Source organism: Zophobas morio, unplaced genomic scaffold, assembly GCF_036711695.1.
Source record: "Zophobas morio isolate AGI-343-1 ecotype UQ-CSIRO unplaced genomic scaffold, CSIRO_AGI_Zmor_V1 ptg000005l, whole genome shotgun sequence".
Taxonomy (NCBI): Eukaryota; Metazoa; Arthropoda; class Insecta; order Coleoptera; family Tenebrionidae; genus Zophobas; species Zophobas morio.
Window position 1 is genome coordinate 3,918,679 of NW_026972110.1, and position 25,393 is coordinate 3,944,071.

General features: G+C 34.2%; 1 protein-coding gene across 5 annotated transcripts in view; it reads left to right on the top strand.

The window, feature by feature from the left end:
* LOC135122012 (metabotropic glycine receptor) overlaps positions 1–25,393 on the top strand; it is a 166,225-nt gene that overhangs the window by 36,923 nt on the left and 103,909 nt on the right. For all 5 annotated transcript variants that reach the window (XM_064046265.1, XM_064046280.1, XM_064046271.1 and 2 more), the window contains exon 2: positions 11,547–12,112. In XM_064046265.1, the coding sequence (XP_063902335.1) occupies positions 11,591–12,112 (522 nt within the window). In that variant the 5' untranslated portion in view covers positions 11,547–11,590. The remainder of the gene's footprint in view (positions 1–11,546; positions 12,113–25,393) is intronic.

Consider the following 25,393-nt stretch of genomic DNA (forward strand, 5'->3'; position numbering starts at 1 on the left):
ACGTTAGGTTGGTAATATAGTTACGTATAGCAAGACGTTGTAACCCATTTAATAATTTTAATTACTACTCGTAGAACGTCAACATGGTTAGTTAAACGTTGAGGAAAACGATTGTATATCGTAAGCACTGAAAGAATAAGTTCTGCGATAATAGAAGAATAACATTTATATTATAAGTATGTGTATTTTAGGTTAATAAATAGGGGTACCAATATTTTTTATAGACTTATTTATTTCAAGCACAGGGACGACTGCACACAACTACTTTATTATTATTATTATTATTAATGAATCCTCTTGACAGGCTTAAGGCCCAATTACCAAGAGGCTACTGTTATGTGATGTATCTGTTTAAACAACTAAGTACAAATGGCATGTGTGTAGTTTGCGTATGCAGTGGCACTAATGACACTGATGGTACAAAGTTTACTACAACTGAATTTGTATAACTAAATTAACAATGACAAACCGCCGGCAATCATTAATTTCTTGCAACTGTTACGATGCGTGTAATATTCACTAAACAGCTGCTGTATTTGTTACATTAAAAGTATTGAAAATTTTGTTCACTTTAATCGGTAAAATTAATATAGGAGACGCCCACACATACTGACAGTATTTTCCAATCAATATTTCAAGCAAGACTTCTCACACCCGTGTGTTATCCTTCTAAGTCTAATTAAAAACTGAAATCTGTTGGGGTGCATCCACTTTAACTACAACTACATTGCTTTTTCGTTAATTTTTTTTTTTATCTTTTTTACATATATATTTTATATTTGTGATAATGTGTTTTCTAATACTCTTGTCATCAATCTGTGGTTGGCCATTATTACTGACCTTCCTTTTCTATTGTATTGGAGTGTATTGCTAATAAAGCAAAAACTTAAAGAAAACTAATATTTTTTCTAACTATTCAAAATGTTTTAACCTGTTTAACAAAACTGAAATAATACAAATAAAATATTTGATAATTTACGAAAAGCAAATATATTTAAACTGTCTATTCATGTGAACAACAAGAAAAAGTCTAAAATAATTAAAATAAAGGGAGATGTAATATTAAGTTGCAGGTAAATAAATATGACAAGTAAGTGTATATTTCAACCAAGATTTTTTTTAAGCAAATTTTTGAATGAACTCATATTAGTTTTTAGTAAGGAAAAATGTATCAGTTTGTATAAGCACGGGTTCTATTCCAAGTCAGCTGATCCAGTTGCGAAAAATTATGTACTTGAATTACTAACAGAAATTTGTAAGATCTTTTAAGAAATCAGTATTATGTATATTTGGCTTGCCTTTTACAACACTTTGTGTCAACATAAAGTTATTATTATTAAAACAAAATTAATAAAAATAAATAACATAAACTTAGTTACAATCTCTCTTAATGGAAACCATATTACATAATGTAAATAAGGTATTACCGTTCTTCTGTTCATGTGGATAAAAAAATAATTTTTGATCTTTTGCTGAATTAAAGCCATCTAATTTCTTAATTTCTGAACAAAAAACTATTACTCTAAAGATGTGTAAAATTTAAAACATTTTTTATTTGGAAATTTCTATATAAATGACCTGAGAAACAATCTTATACAAAGTGGTTTGATCAACATGTAATCAAGCTCGACGAAGGGTAGATGCAACTGTTAAAGCATCTTTGTCAAAGTAGATTTTTTTTTCACAGTACCTCATGTCATTTTTTGAAAGTATGCAATTTTTCTAGATAGTTTACGAAGTATAATCGATTTCTAGAAAATGTGTTATTAAACTTTTGATGCTTTTCTCTAAGTGGGTAGATTTTTTTACTAGCTACCAGACAGCAGACAACCAAATATGAAGTTTATACAAATCCCGTAAAATATTAGAATCGACTTTTACTTGATAAGCTAAACTCAAAATTCTACCTCTTTTTGGTAATACCTACTTATAATATTTATTTGAAAACTTTTTGTAAACGCCGTTAAAAAAATATTCGTGATCACAACTGTTCGGTAAGTTTTGACGAAAAGTAGATTTAAAAGTTGCTGTGGTGTCAGAGCCCTGGTTACTTTTATATGCGTCGAAATTTTACGATTTTATGCTTTACTGATGTTTTTAAGTAGTTTAATCATAGAATCTAATGTATTTTTTCCTTTGGTTTGGCAACAACATAACTGTCGTCGTTTTTAGCAGGTCATCGTTAATTAATCCTGCATCTGTAGGTAAAGGTAGAAATCTTGAATTGCTCATTGCAATAATTGATAGAACATGTAGCTAAATCCTTTGCTTACATGCACACAGCTTTATTCTCTATTTGACAGTTGACGTTTATGCACATTATTTCAGTTTGTCTGAGTTGGTAAACCCGTATATGAAGGGTGGAAACGTCTCTTGAGTGTAACCTTAGATCATTGTGTTCTGAATATGGAACACCAGGTTGCAATACCAGAGATATGTTGCCACAAGTAAATATTAAACAATTTATTTGCTATCTATAACCTGAAAAATTGGACTCCGAGAATGTTCAGTAGATACATATGTCAGCTGTGGATATTTAATATTATTCAGTGTTATCTGGGAAAAAACTTTATCTACACACGTTTAACCAGTGTATAGTAATTAAAAAAAAACACACCCCTGGCATTTCCTTTACGTTGGTGGAAACGAAATAATAGGTCTATAGAACGATAAACATCAACGTCATCAAATATTAAGAATTTTGACTAAAACTGACTGTGAGGCATATTAAAGAAGGAAAACAGAAGCATATTTTTTATTTGCATGTGATCAGAAAACAATATTTACCTTAATGAAGACTACTTATTTATTTTTATAGTTTTTAATTTCCGAGCATAAGCTAAGGACGCATAGTAATCGGGCGATTGCCGGTTTCATATTATTTCCTCGACGTTTCATGCCCCCTAGAGTGCGAAAAAAACGATCTGTAGTTTCCGACTGTCTGTCGTCTGTCTGTCTATCTCTGTATGTTAGATGGATAATCTGCGAAACTCTAATCAAAATTTGGCTGATCATCCACCAATGGAATTATCTCCAAAAATTCACAATATTTGTTATTAATTTTACAAAATAAGATACTCTTGCACTTGTGGTGTATGCATCCCTGTTGAATTTTTACCCTAGGCAGTCAAATTTTTGGAAAATAAAATTGTATAACAACATTTTGCAATTTAACTTTGAAACTGTAAAACTGAATGCTCTGAAATCTTGTAAACGTTTTAAGGTTATCGCATTCATGGTAAAACCATGGTACAAGCCTACAAGCTGACATGGTATGCTACTCCGGTGGATGAATTTTTGTTTGTTTTGCGCACCACCTAAGTGGCGTCACATTGCCTTAAACCGCTCATGCGACAGCTTCGAAAGCTGTCAATTTATCGGTGATATGCGAGGCTATAACGGAGGTTGAGATTCGATTCAATTGAGTTTTTACTCATGGGTTAACTTATCTTCGAAGGTGCTAAATTGAAATCAGATGCTAATAACATGTGTTCAAAATTGGTATCGTACGTTGATAGTGATAATGTGAACATGCAACAAGCCAGGATTTAAAGTTGTTTTCTCGTATCATGGGTAAATCATTACTCAAAATTTGTTGGTTTATTCGGTTCCAAACAAAAAATTGATGACACCATCTCAAAATTTTGCCGAATGAATGTTCTCTGAAATATACAAAATATTATGACTCTATACTTATGGATTCTTAATGCACTTATAGTTTTTAGAATTCCTTATACAGGGTGAGTAAAAAAAAATTAAGACAGATGGATAATGCATCAGCAAAATAAGACGTCAGAGCGAGTATGGAGCGAGTTGATTCCCACTAGTGGTCGTCGGACCGATGATGTCATTAAAGGTCTGATCCTTCGAACAAGTTTGCTGGGATGATATCCTTATGGGAGGCGAAGGGACGGTGTGTTGTTTTTAGATCCACATAAAGGAAACAATTTGTGTCTTTTTCCTTTTTTCAGTCGTGTTTTTGTACGACGGGCGATGAAGTTATATGATACCCCACTTTGTCTAGGCTTTGTAGATTTGATTTACAATATATCTATTAGTAAATCTTCTTACATATTTTCGATCAAGGTTATCGCACTTATTGTAGACAAGAGTTGTGCATGACAGATATGCAGAAATATTGCAGCAAAGTATTTGCTTGATTCATTCGATACCCTGAGATCACGTGATGTAAATGATAAATTAATTCTACTACATTTAAACTACAACTCTTAAAAGAATATCTTGCTACTCATTTCTAGGTCTATTTTCCAGATTTTCGTCAAATATAGAAAATTTCTTTATGATTTGGAGATTGCAGGGTATAAAATATTCTAATTTAAGTCACCTGTGATTTCCAATACCTTCAAGATCTACTTCTTGCGATCTTATTTACAAAAAACACTATTCTGCACCTCTTACATTTATATTGGATTTGAAAAAATAAAGCAGAAAATGTCAGTGTCTTTATTAAGGTACTTTAGGGGCTGTTATTTAAGGTGCCATAAATATGGCACAGTTTTATTTACAAGTTAATAAATAGTTCATATTTTTTCGAACAGAGAGAAGATGAGAAAATAATCTGTCAGACAGAATAAAAACTTATACTGTTACAATTGAAAAGCAAACTGACTTCCAGCAGAACCTAATAGTGATAATAATTATTCTTTGCATTAAAGTAAGCAGATATCTTCAAATCATTAGACCTGGTGCACCACAGTTATACTAATTTATATGCATTAATAAACAAGTGCGAATACCAAAGCAAATAACCCGGTATTAAAAAAGAAATTTTTTAGCAGTGAAACAACTGTGACGTTCACGGATTTTATAAAGATAAATCTAAATCCAATGTGGCTTCCCCTACAAATCTTTTTACATTTCTAGCTATGCCCATGCCAAATTTTACAGTCAGCGGATCAATAAGCTTCGTTTCCCGTTAACTGAGAACATTAAAAACACTTTTAGAAAAAGGGATTTAAAGTCTACATTATTCAAGCGATCTTTACAACATCTAAACGAACATGGGGGTGGTTTGGGCAAACTTTGTAGACTACCTGTTGTTAACTCACTACAAGAAAATTTGCGTTGGTAGTAATTTTTGCCATCCATATTACGTTCAAAAAAAATTTGCCAGTTTATAGTTTTAGTTGAACATTGTTAAGATATGTCATCCTACCCACCAGTTTTACGCGCAAAAATTTTAAATCCATGTCAATATTCAGTTTAATAATTTTTTTGAGCGAACTTAGTAACGATGAAAAGGTTTCAGTTTATTCTGTTAAATTCCATCGTCATGAATTTAAGTTTAATCTAATACGAGTTTCTTCATAAAAATTCAATTTACTTGGATAATTTAATTGTACACATAATTGTGTTCGTTATAACCATTGAATTTGTTCGTTATATACACACTTCCTCATTTTAAACTTTAATTACTTTTCTGATGCTTAATTCTATGTAATTAGCGAAAAGGTTTACGAAAACGACGTTTTCAAAATTTTGTTTCTCATCAAGAAACTTTGATATAAAGAGTTATTAAAGCAATTCAAAGTTTGTTCTATAAATATACAGTGACGAAATTTAAAATATAGCAGGAACCGAATTTTTATTTTTTCCGTACGGCAGTTGTTATTGTAGCACAGGTTTTATTAATATTAGGTACCAAATTATTTTCTTCAATTTTTACAAAACCTGATTTCACAAAAATATAGATTAATCATAAACAAAGATTTTGTTTACAGTAAAATATTAAATTCGATAAATTCAAAATATTGGAAAAAGTAGCGCCATTTTTGTTTTGTGCTTAACTGATGGGACACATGTTCTGTCAAGTTATTTAAATAAATGTCAAAACTTCGTAAAAATGAAGGAAAATATGTTTCTGAAAAACGTTTTTCTATTTCTAAACAACAAACAGTAATTCTTTTGTCCTATATGAATATTTTTCTGTACTGTTTGGTCCTTCCTTCTAGAGTTGCACCTGATGGAGTGTTTGTATGCTGACGTCTGTAGGTAACAATGTTGACTAAACTTCCATATGAAAAAATGGTAAACTAGCAGCTCACGCGAGAAATTGTCGCTTTATTTTATATTGTATCTTAATTGTGGGTGAGAGTAACCTGTTATTCTTATGAGCAGCCAATTATTATTCATTTCGGCTAGATTTTATCATAACTAACATATTACAAATTTAAACGCCCAGTTTATATTCATTAGGGTTGAAAATTGACGTGTGACTACCATTAAATTAGTACCGATTTCACTGCAGTAAATTTAGTAGAAGTCAGTAATGTTGATATTTCCGGTATTGCGGAAATGTAAGAATGACAAGTGACGGTTGTGAAATTAGAAATTTTGTTATGCTTCCAATACGCTCTGGTTTTTTGATGAAAAACGAGAAAATACTGGCCGTAATAAATTTGCTCATGCCTCGCTCTCTGTAAATTCATATAATGGCGATAATTGGTGTTAATGGTAATTTCCTGACAAATCTGAAACAAGCGCCATGATGATTGAGGTTTGTTGTCGATAAGGGTCACGTTCGCAAATGAGATCTGACTCACATGTCTGTAATCTCTGGATCCAGTTTATCTGTTTAGTCTCCGTTGTTTAGTTTATTTAAATTTGTTGCAGTGCACCTAAATGAGTGATAATATATATTTTCACTGTTCTCATATTTTTTCTAAAAATTTTCAGAGTTCAAATTGTATTATTGTATGCGCTGACAATATTGTTTTGTGACTGTGTGTACATGTGTATACGTACGAATAAATTAAACTATGTACCAGTGAATACACATGCTGCTCTTTACTTTTTGGCGAGAAATTAATTATACCGTCGTTTAATGCTACAATTTCTTCTTTCCGTTTTATTTAACGATTTAACGATTTCTAAATACCGACAAAAAAAACGGCCACCTTGAAAAATTTCGCGAAACCACTTTAAAAATTATTAATTCAACTAGTGATCGTTATTTTATTAACGAAGCAGTCACTTGACACACGATGTAAAAATTAGCAAAAAAAGAAGACAAATAAACGCAGAATTAAATTTAATTTAACAAAATAACAGAAATAGACCAAGTACGATTTTTTCTTAAAAAAAAAACAATGAAGGAGGCTGTTGTAAACAGTGTTTTTCATCATTTGATTATCAGTTCCGCAATTAATAAACGTTTTCACGCGAAAACAATTCCATTAACTCTTACAGACGTCCCTCAAATTGTCCCTCTGTTTCTGTTATTTTGTTAAATTAAATTTAATTCTTCGTTTATTTGTCTACTTTTTTTTAGTAATTTATACATCATGTGTCAATAGTGAATGATTTTTTAATAAAATAACGATAACTAGTTAAATTAATAATTTTTAAACATATGCTGCAGACTTGGTAAAAACTTTTTTTACTTACCAGTAACATAAGTGCAATTTTTTTTGAGAAACTAAATAAATTTGGTTAGTACTTCAATCAGCTTTACTATTTTACATAAATTTAACCGTAGAAGTTTTTACGATAAAGCATAGAAAGAGTAATTTACAGATAAAGAAATGTGTCACATCTGCATGTTATGATGATGATGATGATGATGATGATGATGGAGTCAATAGTTTGACACTTCAGCATTTTATACGTAAAATTTCAGAAAAATAGATGCGGCAGTTTCAGAGATTACTCTTTTATTATATTCCCAACAGACAGATGGATGCGGAAATTTGCATTTTTGTGTTGTACAGGCTGTACGTCAAGAAAAGATGACATTATAGATCTGTTACGATGACCATTACATTAATTTTCTAGAAAAAAGTAATGGAGTTGTAAAGTGTAATGTGTAATTTATTTTTAAAATTACCATAATTCTTTCTAAATAATTTCCAATTTTTTATTTCATGATGGACGAACAGTAGGTACGTGAAAATTTCGACAAGAAAGATTATTTACAGGAAAGCTATTTAAATATGAATGCCTTCACTCGTTCTATTTTTGGTCAAGTGCGGGAAAAGTTCAATAATTAGAGTAGCAATGAAAAAAAAAGACCTTATCGATGCTAGTTTGTTATAAAACAAGTTGCCAAGTAACGCAAAGTTGTAGAGAGTTTCAGCACTAGAGTTTTTTTAAGTCTACTTTACGTGTTAATGACACAGGTAATGGATTGCAGATGAATATTGTAAATAATAAAAATGTAATAAACATTTTTTAATCTGCTGAATTTTAAGACTAATTTATTGCTTACACGTATATCAGTTTGGATAGATATAGTGTAATACTAAAAAAACTGAATTTCCACATTTTCGGGAAAATGAATTGGGTCGTCTTGAATATTGATTTATAATCAATAATATAACAAAACAGTTTACTCACGTATGCCGCGTGTATTAGCATAGGCGACTGAAAATCATTTATGTATGTATCAGCATTCTTAATTTAAGACAACAAGCGGTAACACTTGTTCAGACTGTATACGTGAGAGTCAAACAGAGAAACTGCAAACAATACCGATGGTCGTCCAGACTTTTTATTGCTTCAATTTCCGCTTATTACATATGTATATGTATAGAACATTGGATTTTATTTTAATTTTTGATGGTGTAATTCCCAATTGGTTGATTATAAGTTATCTATACCACATTTGCCACTTTCACGGAACCTAGTCAGCGCAACAAAACAAATGCACGTCTGTAATGTTAAAGTAAAAGTAAATAAGCGTGCTACGCCTATGTTTCAAACGAGTTTTTACTTTACAAAATTTTGTGTCTATCAAATTGGGTTGGTGCAATGTAATATGTACTTACTAATAATAACAGTGTTGTATTTCCAAATTTTCGGGAAAATGGAGTGATCTATTCCCGATTTAATCAATAATAACAGTGTTGTATTTCCAAATTTTCGGGAAAATGGAGTGATCTATTCCCGATTTAATCAATAAAATAAATTAACTCATTCATTAATTTTTTTGAGCCACCTGTTAAGCAAATCTGAAAAATATGAATGGAATGATAAATCACAAGTACAGACTCATCACATTATGTCAATTTTTGATAGGACTTATTCAGCAAAATTTTGGGGTGACGTCATCAATTTTTTAGGGAGGGATGAGCAAATACATTTTGACTAAAAATTTATCTTATTTATGATAACTTTAAAACATCTCCAAGATTTCAAAGCATTCGGTTTTGTAGTTTCTGATTAAATAAATAAAATAAATTCACGCATTCATTAATTTTTTTAGTCACCCTGTATATGCAAATCCAAAAAATATGAATGGAATGACAAATCACAAGTACAGATCCATTATATTTTACACATATTAGATATTATTCGGCAAATTTTTGAGCTGATGTCATCAATTTTTTGGAGGGGAGAAGTGAATATATTTTGATTAAAAATGTATCATGCTTATCGCAACTGTAAACCATCTGCAACATTTCACAGCATTCGATTTTGCAGATTCCAAATTAAATAGCAAAATGTTGTTTCATGATCTTGATTTTTTTTCGGGTAAAAACTCAATTCGGAGTCATAAAGAACATGTATAGGACTATGTTATTTTATACTATTTAAGACCCATTTTTTTTGGTACAATTTTGCAGTGCATTAGTGGTGCGGATACAAATTTTGGTTAGCGTTTTACCGTCTACATGATATTCCTAACATAAATACAAAATTTGGCAACAATCGGCTCAGTACTTTCGGAGATCTGTCTAATAAAAATCCGGGACGGCAGACAGACAGACGGACAGACAGACGGACAGACAGACGGACAGACAGACAGACGGAAACGAGAGACCTATATCTTCGTACTCTAGGGGTCATTAAAGGTCGAGAAAACGTAAAAGTAGAGAGTCGGCCGACGGACTCGGTTACAAGACTTATTCTGCTTACGCTCGGGAAGTAAAAAAATGTGGGAATTGTGCCATGAAAAAACTGATATAGTAATGAGATGAAATGTATTGTATTGACTTTAATTAAAAATGTTTTAAAAATGTCCAAATCATAAGCAAGAAACAAGGAACTGAATGCAATACAATTGGTTGAAAGTGGTTCCGGCAGAATTTCCCTCGCCAATGAAGTACAATGAAACATATTCAGGCATTTTCAAAAAATTATGGATTTGATTTTTCGAATTTTATTTTATTTTTTTGAGAACTCCTATAAGTTGAAACAAACATATGTATGTAATGTTAAAGTAAACATACCTACACAAGCTACGCGTATGTTTTAAATGAGTTTTCACTTTATAAAATTTTTTGATCACATCATCAACATTTTTGCAAGGAGACGTATATCACCTTGGATTCGTGAGATTAATACTAATAATAACAGTATTGTATTCCCAAAATATTCTGGGAAAATGGAATGAGCCGTTCCTGATTTAGTCAATAAAATAAAATTACTCATTAATTTTTTTTGAGTCACCTGCATAAGCAAATCCAAAAAATATTAACGCAGTGATAAATCACAAGTAAAAATTTATCATTTTTTGCACATTTTAGATAGGATTTGTTCGGCAAAATTTTAAGGTGATGTCATCAATTTTTTGAGGGAAGGGGGATAAGCAAATATATTTTGATTAAAAATTTACCATATTTATGATAACTTTAAAAAAATAAGCAAAATTTCAAAGTACTCGGTTTTGCAGATTCAAAATTAAGTTGAAAAATGTTGTTATATAATTTTAATTTGTTTACCCAAAAATCTGGACCTTTTGGGTAAAAACTCAACATTGATTCACAATTTTGAGACATCACATTATTGGTGGGATTGATTGGACAAAGTTTGGTTAGCGTTTTACCATCTACATGATATTCATAACACACGTATAAAATGTCACAACAATTGGTCCAATAGTTTCGGAGATTATCACGGACGGCGGAGAGACAGACAGACAGACAAACACTACTTTTTTTCATACCCTAGGTGTCATGAGTCATGACCCATCGAGAAAATATCAAAGCAGCCAGTCGCCCAATGGACTCGATTACAATAGTCCTTAGCTTATACTCGGGTAGTATGAGTAATAACAACAATATCATAGTGGACCTGTTCTTTTGTATTTTGTTAAAGTATTTTTAACAAATAATTTATTTTGAACTAGAAGTATTTTTTTGGTGAACAATCTTCAATCAAAATTATTTCGTAATTATTAGTGTTCATGAGCTACCGATATTTTAAAGTAAGGACACTATGTGTACAATTTTTTGCTGATTTGTATATATAAACGCATACGCTTATATACGGCTTTTTGTAATTGCAATTATTCGTGCTTGAATTCTAAAATTTTGTGAGCAGTAATCTGTCTATATTATTATTTGCGTATCATCAGCAGTATTATTACAGAGTTTGTTAGGCTGAATTCAAACAATGTCATTTCCATACAAATGAACGCGAAAAAAATATCGATTTAATCCATGAAAATGTATTTCTGCGATACGATTCTTTGCGTTGTAAACGATATTATATCAATGATTTCTCGGCAAAGGCAATTAATTTAATTACCGTTAAGTCAATAATCGGAAACTGCTCTCGATTTTCACTATTTCCTTTTGTTCCAGGTCTCCCCTGAAAAGCTCGAAGTTGAAGATGATATAATGACGGCATGAATGAAGCTGTTGTTGTTCTCTTCCTTGTCTTGACAGCCGTATATGCAGGAAACAATAATGAAGATTGTAAAATCCGATTTCTTTCTAAACCAACCGCTCCATCCCGACTGAACTTGAATGTTACTGCTATAACTACTTCTTTCTTTCACAATCTGAGCAGCAATTTTTCTGATGTTGCCTATCGAACTCTGTCTGCACATTCACAGATAGTTGGACTAATTATTAAATCTCCAAACGAACGAAATTTAGCTCTTAACATTAATAATTCACTCAGGATATTTCCGAACAAAACGTTAGAAACTAATACATTTTGGAAAAGTTTCGAAAACGGTACGCAGGGTTGGACCCCGGCGTTTAAAGACTGCCGATTTTTAAAAGGCAACTGGTTTTATGGTTTTGTTACCACTAGAGGAAACCTTAGTACTGAATTGTTTTTGAAGTTAGATTTAAATCAGTGTGATGAAACTCTAGAAGAAATCTTTGGAGGGTTCCAAAAATGCGATTACAAGACGACGAAGGTAAGTATCCTGCTCTCAAGTTACATAATTTTAAGTCAGTATTTAATGAGCAAATAAGCAGGTATTCTAAGCAATGTAAACGGATCTTGTGTTTTTGAGCAGCAGATGTCGTTAATTGCTGAACATTGCTTGGATACCGTGTTCTATCGCAAACGCTTCATTTCATTTTTTTAAAGAATATCAAAATTTCCAGTTAAATATTTTGTGAAAATGTAAGCGATTTAAGAAACTTACACGCCATTACTCATTAGCTCATTACTCATTAGTACCATTTATACAAACCAGTCCAACGAAATTATTTTGTGAAAAATACAGTTGCACAAAGGACAATTAATATTTGATCAACTCTTCCACGACCATCATCATTGGTGTGTATACAATTAGTGTTTGAACTTTTTTTTGTGTTTTTTAGTGATAATTATTATTTAAAACATATGTTCAAACAAGAGTTTTAAACACCTTTTTTTGCATAATAATTACGTCTTTAATTTTGTTTAAAAATGAATTTATATATTTTCTAAATAAAAGGATTGGCCGAAAATTAAGAGAGTACTATTAAGTCTTTTCAGTATTGATGTATTATTACCAACCGAAGTTACTCGATTTTAATCATAACTGTTTATAATGTACATTAAGTATGTTCTTATATAGCCGTTAATGACGAAAGAAAGATTTCATTTAGTGGGAGAGTAATATGAATATACCTAAGCGTCCGTAGGATGTTTCCATAAAAAGAAATTTTTGGCTTGCAATAGAGGAATTAAAGTCACTTTGTATTCTAATTCTTACTAAAATTAGAGTATACTAAGTATTTCACAAAAAAGATTTAGATTTGTTATTAGTTATTACAGTTATAAACAAGGAAAACCATTTTGGTTGGAAAAATTTTGTCTTGGTTTATTAATAGAAACTTATAAATGTATTTATTAGGTATCGCATCCATGGATCAATTCTGAAATAAAATTTTATAACTTTGATTATATCCAGGAAACTGTTTATTCAACAAAACTATGAAAACTCTAATTTCAAACTTTATGCACGGAAACTAGGAAATTTTACATTATTTATAGTATGTTTAGCAAATACGTGCCACAATGGTATTTGGAAATATAGCAGATTTTAGTTTTAACATTATTTTCTCCATTGTCGATTTTTAAATAACTCTTTTTCGAAAGTTTCACAAGAGTTAAATGTTATATCTGTATTTTGTTGATGAGTTGGTTGAGCATCAACAAAATCATTTACTATTACTATTTATAAATATATAGAATTATGACAAAATTTTCATTTCAGATTAACTAACCATCACCATATGTTAGAAATGTTAAGATTTTATAACAGTATATAGAACAGTGAGCATGAAGTTGTACGTTTATCTCACGAGTATGCAAATTAGAGCCGCAAGCGAATGCCGCAGTTCATACAATGAAGATATGAATATTTTAAGCGAGTTGTACACAGTACTTCTCCTACAATTATTGTTATAATTTTGTTTTAGCTGTCCGTTTCAATATGCACTGAAAAACATTTTTCTAAACAGTTTATTGTTAGAATAAATTAAACATGTTAAAAATACGAAAGAGAATCAGTTAAGCTCAAATATAGCGTGACACGCCGACATTGAAAGTTGCCTGTGTTTAATATCGTGTATATAATCTTTATCGCAACTTTAATTTCAAAATTTCGGCCATTTAATCGACCAATTTCTAAAACTGTTATGTTACAATACACTTATTTGACCTGATATAGTCGAATATTTTGAAACTGGAGTTTTGAAATTATGATATTCAAGTATTTCCAGTAGATGCACCGCATCGTAAAGTAACTTGTTTTTATTTAGACAGGACTTCGGTAATCAGTTTCAGGGAGCAAATTGAAGGCGTATGTAGGTTGTACAATGAGTTGCGCAATGTTTCCCATCTTTGTAAATCTCTCGTACAAGAGAACCCCATACATTTTCAATGGGGTTGAGATCCGGGCTTTTCGCAGGCCACGGTAGCAAAGCTATATTTTCTCATTGAAACCACGTTTTCGATTAATTAGACACATGAATCGAAGCATTATCTTGCTGAAAAATCACTTTGCTGTCTTGAAATAGGTTCAAATATGGTTTGAGGTGCACTTCCAACACATTTTGGTAATCTAGCGAGTTCATTCGATTTGAAATAAATGCTGAGTTAGTATTTCCTAAGCTACTAAAGGCACCCCAGGCCATAACATTGCCACCTCCTTGGACTCGTTTCGACAAATACTTAGGTTCTTTCCGTAAATTGTGCCAATAATATCTAAAACCATCAGGACCATCAAGATTAAATTTCTTTCCATTTGAAAAAACTGTCTGGAACCATTCTTCATTTTCGGTCTGCATTTCTTTGGCCCCATTACGACGTTTTTGAATATGATCTTTTTTTTAACATTGGTTGTTTCTCATATTTGGCATATTTAACATTTTTGTCATTAACCAGTACTCGCAAAACTGTTCTTTTGTGAACAGGAAGTCCTAGGGTCGTCTTTGTTCTTTGGGACGACATACCTAACACTTTGAAATTTTGCAGAAGTTTTGAAGTTACTCTAAGCATGGTAACTTTTTAATCAAAATGTGTCTGTTTATCAACCCCAAAAAACTGATAACGTCACTCAAAATTTTGCCGAATAAATCCTATCTAAAATGTCCAGAATATGAACAGTCTATACTTGTAATTTGTCATTGCATTCATATTGTTTAGATTTGCTTATACAAGGTGACTTAAAAAAATAATGAATCAGTCAGTTTATTTTATTAACCAAGTCAGGAACGGCTCAGTCCATTTTTCCAGAAAATTTTGGGATACAATACTGTTATTTTTGGTACTACACTGCACCAATCCAAGTTGATATATGTGTCCTTGCAAAAATGTTGATGACGTTATCACAAAATTGTGTAAAGGAAAAACTCAACTCGAAAATGCTGGATATGTTCCATTGTACTTTAGGTGCGAGGGAAGTTCTGTCGAAACGACTTTCGATCAATAATATTTTTGTCCTGTACAATTTTTGTATTTAACGTTTTGCCCTAAAATAATTAGGAGAATCAATATTTTCAATTTTCTATTTTTACATGTAAAGTTCATGTTCCAAAAACGATTCTACAATCGATATATCGGGTGTGTCAAAAGTCGCGAAAGCGCGGTTAACGGAAGGTTGTCGTTGTTGTAGGGTCTCCGACTCCGTTGAAAAAATAATTCTAAATTTTCACCTTCTGTAGAAAAGATTCCAAATGTAAAAGTTAAAAAGACAACATCGGTAAACGACAACGATAACTTTAACTGCAAGTATTTTCGTTGCCACGTAAAATGTTCAAGTTTTAGGTAATTCAAAAATGGAGAAGGCAATATTAGATCAAAACTTTATTTACAAAGATATTAAAAACAAAATTATAACAAGTGTGAAAAGACTCTACCGTTAGCCAACAAACAAGCTTCGGATCGTAAATTGTTTGGTATTTTCTACAACATTTCAGACCATTAAGACTGAAATAATACTTCAAAACTGTCACAACTTTTTGACAATTATGAAAACTGTTTTTTTAGTTGCTATGATATGGTAAGATTTCCATGTTGCCAGATTTTCAACTTACAGTACTCGGCCAAATTCAACACTAAAGAAGAGGTAACGGAATCTCTGATACTTTTATGTTATGTCTTATTGGATATGTATTGGTAATACAGTTGCATATCAAAAAGAAAATTATGACTGAAATCAAAAACCGAATATTTAGATATTAGATTTGTTCCAGGGAACTTCTAATAGCTCTAACAACTACGCGAAGAGCTTACAGTAAAAAATAAAAAATTTCCAACGTTCTTTGAGTGTTCCCAAAGTTGAATATTTACGGTCCTCCGCGACTTTTGACACACCCGATATACAACTCATTAAGGGTTTCAATTTAAAATTATTTTAATTATTTAAATTAATTAATTAATTTTTACTTCCTGAGCATAAGCTAAGAAATTATAGTAATCGAGCCCATCGTGCGAATTGCCACTTTCATATTTTCTGGACATGTCATATCTAGAGTACGAAAAATGTGGTCTTCCGTTTTGGTCTGTCTGTCTGACTGTTTGGTGTCTGTATACATTTTTATTAGACACGTAATGTCCAAAATTAACGGACCGATTGTTCAATTTTGTGTGTTAATTAGGAACATCAAGTAGATCGTTAATCGCTAACTAAAATTTGGCTAACCATCCCCACCACCAATGGGATGACGTCATCTCCAAAATTTATAATAGCAAGTTTTATAAGTTTTATGAAAGAAGATATTCCTGCACTTGTGATAAGTGACTCCTTGTCGAATTTTCTCTCTAAACATCCAGATATTTTTTGGGAAAAAAATCAAAACTGTATAACAATATTTTGCAGTTTAAGTTTGAAACTGCAAAACCGGATGCTCTGAAATCTTGTAAATATTTTAAGTTATTGTAATCATAATAAATCGTTAACCAAAACATATCTATTTATCCCCCTCAGAAAATTTATGCCGTCGTATCAAATTTTTGCCAAATATTTCTCTCAGAAAATTTCAACCAATAATATTAACGCATCTTACCAAAATCACCTAGCAACGGAAGAATATGACCGATGCATTATGCAAATACCCGGGTAGTTGCACGTGTGCTTATAGTGAATATTTTTGACATTCTACAAAAATAAGTATTGACTAAATTATTTTAAAAGTTTATTTATTCGTATAATGAAATACCCAGTTATAATAGTTACTAATTGCAATTTTATTACTTGTAGCTTCGCTTGGTAAATTTTCATTTCTCATTTTTGAAGTCAATTCAGTTTGATGTTCTTCAACCAGTTTTAAGTATGAATTGACTGAGTTCACACTGCTGTGACCTGTAATTTTCATTATTTGGTGTTTGCCAACACCACTTTTTGCCAAATTTTATACGGCACTGGAACGGTTGGAATGATTTGTCACTTTTATGCATTTTACATCCATTCCTATCTCCTTTGCCTCAGAAACAGTCCATTTGGATATAATGTTTTTTCCTATCGGTGAGTTCTTGAAGAATCCAACAGAATTTTCTTTCTTCCACGAAGGATTAGGATTTAGAAAAAGACGATTTGTAGTTTTTCAGTTTGTAAAATAATCTATAGAACGCATAAATTTAATTAAAAATGATTGCAAAAAGTAAACTTACCGGACGGACTGGGCCGATGCCCTCAGGACTTATTTTGTTTGTCACTTGAAACTTTTTCTTTGTCAGAGGCCTAGCTCCTCTTTGCGAAGTCTTAGTAAATACTGAGTTGTAAATAATACGTCCTGTTGGTTGTCCAAAATTACCTATTTATTCTTCAAAAAAAGTGTTAAGGCAGTTTACAGCCATTCCCCCTCGCCAAGCCAGTTCGTATGAGGCAATGTGGTAAAATTTGCGTTGTAAGCCTTCAGGCGTGTTTTCGTTCCATAAGGCAACAATTTTTTTTTATGCTCTTCTACGTTGAAACTTGCAGCAGTAGTCTTCCGTTTTTCAGTTGAACATTGTAGCTCCTTTCGTTTACTATCTAGAGCATGCCTTGCTGACGTAACTTCAATATCCTTGAATGGATCAACAGTATTCTTCTAAGAATGTTTCCTGTACCATTTTTGCTACCCTATTCCATTGGGTCTTAACTACTTCTTCTTTATAATCTTCCCCGTCTTTTTTTTTCATACTGAATTCGAAATCCTTTAAGATTCTCGCCAAACTTGCGACAGACGTGCTCTCGTTTAAAATATAGCCCAATTTCTAAGTCAACAAGGAATTTTTTCCAAAACGCTCACAAGAAAGTTCACTTTTTATTCACAAAATAAAATTGCAATTTTTGCTTGTTTATTTGCGTTACTATCGGAGATTGTTACTATGACAAGCTTCACAGGCTTGATTTTAAAATTTAATTTGCAACTAATTTAGATTGTCTTTATTCCGTGGTCATTCTTAACTAGAGTGAATGCAAATTTAATTATGAAATGTTCTTCGAGAAATAGTCCTCAATATATCCCTCTTGCATGCAATCCTTGAATATTTTTACTCGTGCACTCGTAAAACTATTCGCGTATTTGGCATGCACTAGGGATATAACTACTGAATAAATCCTATGCAAAATACCCAAAATATGAAGAGTATATACTTGTGATTTATCATTGCATTAAAATTTTTTAAATTGCTTATCCAGGGTGACTCGTAAAAATTAAGGAATGAGTCCATTTAACTTATTGATTAAATAAGGAACGGCCCACTTCATTTTCTCGAAAATTTGGTAACACAATGTTGTTCTCATCAGTGACGAAATAAAGTTGACATTATCTCCGTAAAGGTATCAATTTCTGATCGTCATATTTATATTTTCACTATCTATATCCCTCCTGATTTTTGATTCATTTGCTTCTTTAAATTGAATTCAAGGCTCTGAAGTTCTAATTTTAGGGGACTTCAGTTATTTCAGGAAAACTTCTCTCTTTAAAGTGTTGCATACAACTCTTAAATCTAGCAGAACTCAATTCAGTTTTCAATATTAATAATAAAATGTGTTGGACGTAAAGGCTTTGAAAACACCTTTTTTTCGCGGCGATTTTACAATTCCAAAAAAATAATATTAAAATTTGGATCGAAGCTGACAAACGCATCAAAAGGTCACCTACCTTGTTTTGTTCAGCCTCCTGGGTTGAGGGTTTGTAGACCGCATGCACAAAGGAACCACGTGTCTAAGTTTCGCGACAACAATTCGCGATTTACGTCACACAAGATGGCAACTGCGTTCACTTAACGCCCACCTTAGCGATGTTACCTCTCTGAGGGTTTCTCGATAACTCTCCTCGATAACAGCGCCAACCCCAAGTACCGGGCCCTTTTGCTCGGTACTATGGCGCCTCTAGTGGAAAGTGACCAAAATACACTTGTCAGCAATCCGCGGGATAACAAACAAAATCAAAACAAAATATTAAACAAACTTCGAACCGGAACATTCCGCCCACCAAAAGAAAATTAAACATTTTTTTTTTTTTTTTAACGTAGGTTCCAGCACAATATAAGATTAATTGACAATCTAAAACTAATGACTAAACTAAATAAACAATATGAATGAAAACTATTGACGAGGAAGCGGGCACAGCTTCACTCGAGGACGTGTGATCATGCCGCAAGTGGTACGTACTTGTGCAACTCGCACTATACCGTCTTTTCCCGGGTGCAGCGCGACAACTCGGCCAAGTTGCCATTGCAACGGGGCCACCGAATCACCCTTGAATACCGACGGCAGGTTATTCGACGTGTTCCACTTATGCCAAACATCCTGGTGCAACCGTTGCACGAGCTGCCATCTACTTAGCCGATTTAACCACATTGTCTCCAACGGTTCATCGGGATTATCCGCGGAGGCGGGACACAGGGGTCGCGAATTCAATACGGCTTCAATTTGCGCCAACACGGTACTAAATTCTTCGAAGGTTAGGGGTTGCTCGCCTACAACGCGCTTAAGATGGGATTTGAACGATTTGACCCCCGGCTCCCATAATCCTCCCATATGGGGGGGCGACGGGGGGTTAAAATGCCATTTGAAGGTACAGTTACCGGCCGCTGCTTGCAATAACAAATACTGTAATATCCGGAATCCGACATGTAAATGTTTCCGATGAGCGGCCTCTATAATTAGTTCGGTTAGACTGTGCGAGCGCGGCAACAACAAGGGGTGCTTAGTTTCATAGGACAGTTCCGTTTGGTGCAATCTTCGGGTGACGCGAATCAAACCGTCGTTGAGGAACGGGGTCAATTCGTAGAATGGTTTTGAACACGTGCTATTCTTTTGCAATGAACGAATTTCATTGGCAAACGCTTTACTTTGTACCATTCGAACAGGTATTAACAACGCATGATGCAATTCCCTTCTGTGTACTTCAAGTTTCCTACCGATACCAACTTCTAGGTCTACTTGTAGAAGCCACTCAGTACCTGTCAACCACATGGGATCCGCCCACCATAGCGGATGTGTGACACGCTCCTGTAAGAGTAACCCCCTCGAGGCGCAGTCGGCTGGGTTATCAGGGCCGCTTCTATGATTCCATGCCGAAGGTTCGAATATACCTGGTATGGGCGCGATTTGATTTGCAACAAAAGTGGTCCAATGACCGGGCCGCGACTTAATTCCCGTTAGCGTTACTCGTGAGTCGGGCCACGCACACATCCTGTGTGTGTTCAACACACCCTTGAGGGTTTCCCGGGCAAATGACAATAGGTCGGCCGCAAAGAGGCGCGACTCAGGGACGAGAAAACGGCGCACTGCTGATTCGGAGGACCGAGCTAATAAGGACGGCGTCTTGTCGGCGAAAGGTAATTGAACATGGTAACTACCCTGGATGTCACATGCGATCGACGACGTGACTTTTTCCTCACACCAAGCGTCTTGCGGGGCCACCATACTGCGTTGTGGGACTTGCTCACGCTGCCTAAAGCGTTTTAATGCCGCGTGTACAGAGTTGTCTATGGACGTACAAAAGGACCTAACCGCGGTTTGTTGTTTGTTACGCTTAACACCCCCAATCAGTACCCACCCGAAAACAGTATTTAACGCGGACGGTTTCTCGAGCCCACCTTTCCTGAAGCCGGATGTCACGATTTGTCCGTAAACATCAGCACCCAACAAGACATCCACTTGTTGTGGCTTACCGAATTCCGGGTCAGCCAATTTCAAATTACGTATGTGACGAAATTGTCGCAAACGATCTTGTGATACTGCCCTTCTGGGGACGTCACCGCAAATTTGAGGCACAACAACCATTTCAGCTTTTAACGAAAAGCTACGTACTAAATGCGACCTAACTTCGCATTTCAATACACCCGACGTACTGCTTGACGACATTTGATTCAAGCCTTGAATTGGTACCACCGCGTTAGTTTGAGGGAGCCCTAAAACCTTTGCACACCGCTCTGTGACAAAGGTGGCCTCGCTCGCAGTATCCAAAAGCGCCCTAAATGCGCGATATTTACCTCGCGAATCCACCACAATTATTCGCGCGGTCGCCAACAAAGTGAAACTATGGGTCGCGATCGCGTTAGTCATTACTTTGACCCCGTCGTCGACCGATGGGTCCTCAAAGATACCTGACGCGTCTTCCGGCTCGGCGCTAGGTTTGGGGACAAAATGTAACAACGTGTGATGTCTACAATCACAAACCCGGCAGTTTAATTTAGATGGGCATTTGCTAACCGAATGCACCGTCGACAAACAATTGTAACACAGATTTTTCTTATGCGCGAAAGTATGTCTATCCCGTGGTTCCATTTCTAAGAAAGCATCGCATTTCGTTAATGGGTGCTCATCCGAACAATTAAGACATTGTTCCTTGCTGATTGGTGATCGCGTGACAAACGATGACGTCACGGGACGCTTAGCAGGTACGGAAGATGCAGCTGTGGGTTTATGAAGGGCGGATGCGGAATTATGACCCATTGTCATAACGGAAGTTTCCAACGCGGTACAATGTTTAAGCAAAAATTCTTGGAGGTCATTGTAACCAGGTACGGAATTTCCTACAATACTCAACTCAAATTTCTGTTTCCACGTGGTGTCCAGTTTTTGCAACATTAAATTTAATAACGTGAAGTCCCACAAATCGACTTCATCGTACTGCTTCAACGCTGCCAAATTTTCAGAAAACACGTTTAACAAATTTCGCAACAAATTCGGCGAATCTCCATTCACTTTGGGTGCACTATAGATCGCTTGCCAATAATTTGTCAATAATACGCGCTTATTGTTATAACGCGCCACCAGCGCATCGAATGCGATAGCATAATTTGCCGCCGAAATCGGCAAATTTTTGATGACGGTAGACGCCTCGCGAGACAATGACGTCGACAAATATTGAAATTTTTCAATTGCGCTAAGATTTGGGTTATTGTGGATAAGCGACCGAAACAAATCATAAAATGTGGGCCAGTTTTTGATCTGACCGTCAAACGTCGGAATTTGAATTTTGGGCAATTTGACGTTGTTTGATGTTAAATTGCCCCTGGGTGCGGATGACTGCGCGGCCTCGCGATTTAATTCCGCTGCAACCGATTTAATTGAATACTGCATATCGTCAAATCTTGATTGCACCTCGTATTGTTCGTCTAGCTCCTCAGGGGTGGTGCATAATTCGACAATTTGCAACTGTCGCTGCTCAAACTGGGCAACAATATGGTTTAAGTCCGCAGCTCGAATAAAAAACTCTCCTCGTACAGTTTCGTGGACTCTGGCTTGTTGCGATAGATTCACTAAAGCCTCCACGCGTTTGATCAAACTAGCGCGTCCATTACTTAGCGCGGCAACGGTAGCCATTATGTAAACTCGAATTTACGTATTCCGATAATTTAAAATCAATTGAAAATGCGTGCTAATCACGCTTAGCAAAACCACAACAAATTTGTGCTGGAATCTACAAATCTCTCGTAATTACCCTAAATCCGGCTCGAAGGACCATATGTTGGACGTAAAGGCTTTGAAAACACCTTTTTTTCGCGGCGATTTTACAATTCCAAAAAAATAATATTAAAATTTGGATCGAAGCTGACAAACGCATCAAAAGGTCACCTACCTTGTTTTGTTCAGCCTCCTGGGTTGAGGGTTTGTAGACCGCATGCACAAAGGAACCACGTGTCTAAGTTTCGCGACAACAATTCGCGATTTACGTCACACAAGATGGCAACTGCGTTCACTTAACGCCCACCTTAGCGATGTTACCTCTCTGAGGGTTTCTCGATAACTCTCCTCGATAACAGCGCCAACCCCAAGTACCGGGCCCTTTTGCTCGGTACTATGGCGCCTCTAGTGGAAAGTGACCAAAATACACTTGTCAGCAATCCGCGGGATAACAAACAAAATCAAAACAAAATATTAAACAAACTTCGAACCGGAACAAAATGCTTGATCTTGTTCTTACTCATTTTACTTGCAATACTTCGAAGGCTAGTGAGTCTTTAGTTCCTGAGGATTTACAGCACCCTTCTCTGTTAATTTCCATTGATCTTAAAAAATCTTCTAATAAATTAGTTCCTGGTCGCTGCTGTGCTACATATAACTTTCATAAAGGTGATTCTGCATTAGTACTTAGTGCAATTTCGCTAGGTGATTGGTAGTTATTAGAGAACTTAAGTGATATTATTTTGGTATGTCGTCAATTCTATGATACATTATATCAAGTATTAGACAAATGTGTCCTTAAATTTATTCCACGAAAGTTTACTTTTCTGCCTTGGTTTTCTCGTGTCACAATTAAGAAAAATCGTCGGAAATTCCGCGTCTGGAAGAGGAATAAGAGATTTGGAACCCAACAAGATCTTGAGACTTACAAATGTTTACAAAGGGATATTAAGTATGAGATTAGTACTGAACACAGAAAATTTAACAGCAAAGTAGAAAAAGATTTAAATAATAATCCAAGATGTTTTTGGCGTTACATAAAATTAAAAAATGGCAACAACAGTATTCCTAGTCAAATGACATTTGGTGGAGCACAAATTTCTGGTTTGCACATTATTGTCAATTCTTTTGCAGCTTTTTTTCAGTCCGTCTACAATCCAATTTTTAATTATACATTTAATACGACATCTGTCTCTGATATTCCTATTGTATTATCTTCAGTTACTGAAGATGAAGTGCTTACGGCTTTAAAATAATTGAATTCACATAATACTTGCGGTCCAGCTGGAATAACGTCTTATTTTCTTAATAAATTTGCAAGTGTTTGAAACTGGGTACTTTCCCCGAAGAAAAGAACAATACCTCTGTTTAAGAACGGAAGTCCGGTGGCTATTGAGAATTACCGTCCTACTGCCTTGATTAATAATTTCTCTAAAGTTTTTGCAGACATCATTTTCGGGAACATTTCTTTCCAAGTTAAACATTTAATCTCTGATTGTCAACATGGATTTTTTTGAGGCAGATCTACAGTGACTAACCTGTGCCTATTAACGCAATTTATTGCTGAGACATTTAATGCCAAGTCACAAACAGATGTTATTTACATGGATCTAAGTAAGACGTTGATCATGGTATACTTTTAAATAAATTGACTTCTTTTGGTTTTGTCCCCTCATTAATTAACTTTTTCAATTCCTATCTTTCTGGTAAAATACAGTCTGTCAACTGTTGGGGATATACTTCTGGTTTTATTTATACCACTTCTGGTATTCCGCAGGGGTCGGTTTTGGGTCCGTTTCTGTTTGTTCTATTTATCAATGATCTTGTGACCGAATTGAATGTGAAATCTTTGCTGTATGCTGATGATTTGAAAATTTTTTCTAAAATAAATCATTCCGATGACTGCAGATTTTTTCAAGCAAACCTAGACAAAGTTGAAATATGGTGTAGGGATAATAAGTTTGTATTCAATCGTAAGAAGTGCTTTATAAAATCTTTCACTTTAAAGAAAAAGATGTTGCATTTGTTGATAAGCTTCAAGGTAACACAATTTCAAGACCTGAGACTTGGGCGTTGTCTTTGATGGTAATTTGGTAGTTAAAATCCACATCTCTAAACTTGTTCTTAAAACTTTTAAGACTTTGGGTTATATTATTCGTAATTCGAAAGATTTTACTAATACAACGTCTCTAATTAGACTTTTTGTTGTACTTATTCGCCCTAAGATTGAATATGCTGGTGCAGTCTGGTTTCCTCATTATACCTCTCACATAGATTTGCTTGAGCCAGTTCAGCGAAGGTTTTTGAAGTTTTTATATTTCCGTTCTGATGGTGTTTACCCTCCTATTGCTGTTGCGCAGAGTATGCTTTTAAAAAAATTTTCTTTGAAACGGTTTCTTGAAAGAAATATGTCAACTAGAGCGCAATTGCTATTTAAATTAGTTAACAATGTTATTGATTACTTACGACTTATTAGCGATGATCATTTTTTGTCTCAGTATTAATTTTCGGTGTCTCGTAAAAAGTTACTGTTCTACCTTCCAAAGCCACATATAGATTATGTTCAGTACTCCCCAGTTTATAAAATGTGTAGTTTGGGAAATGCTGTTAATAAAAAAGTAGACATTTTTAAGAATTCTATCCACTGTATAAAACAAATAGATTTTGGATATATACATTACTAGCTGACCCCGTGAACTTCGTTTCACCTACATTTTAATTTTGAATCTGCAAAATCGAATGCTTTGAAATCTTGCAGATGTTTTAAACATATGATAAGCAAAATAAATTTTTATTCAAAATATATTTACTTATCCCCTCCAAAAAATTGGTGACGTCAGCTCAAAATTTTGC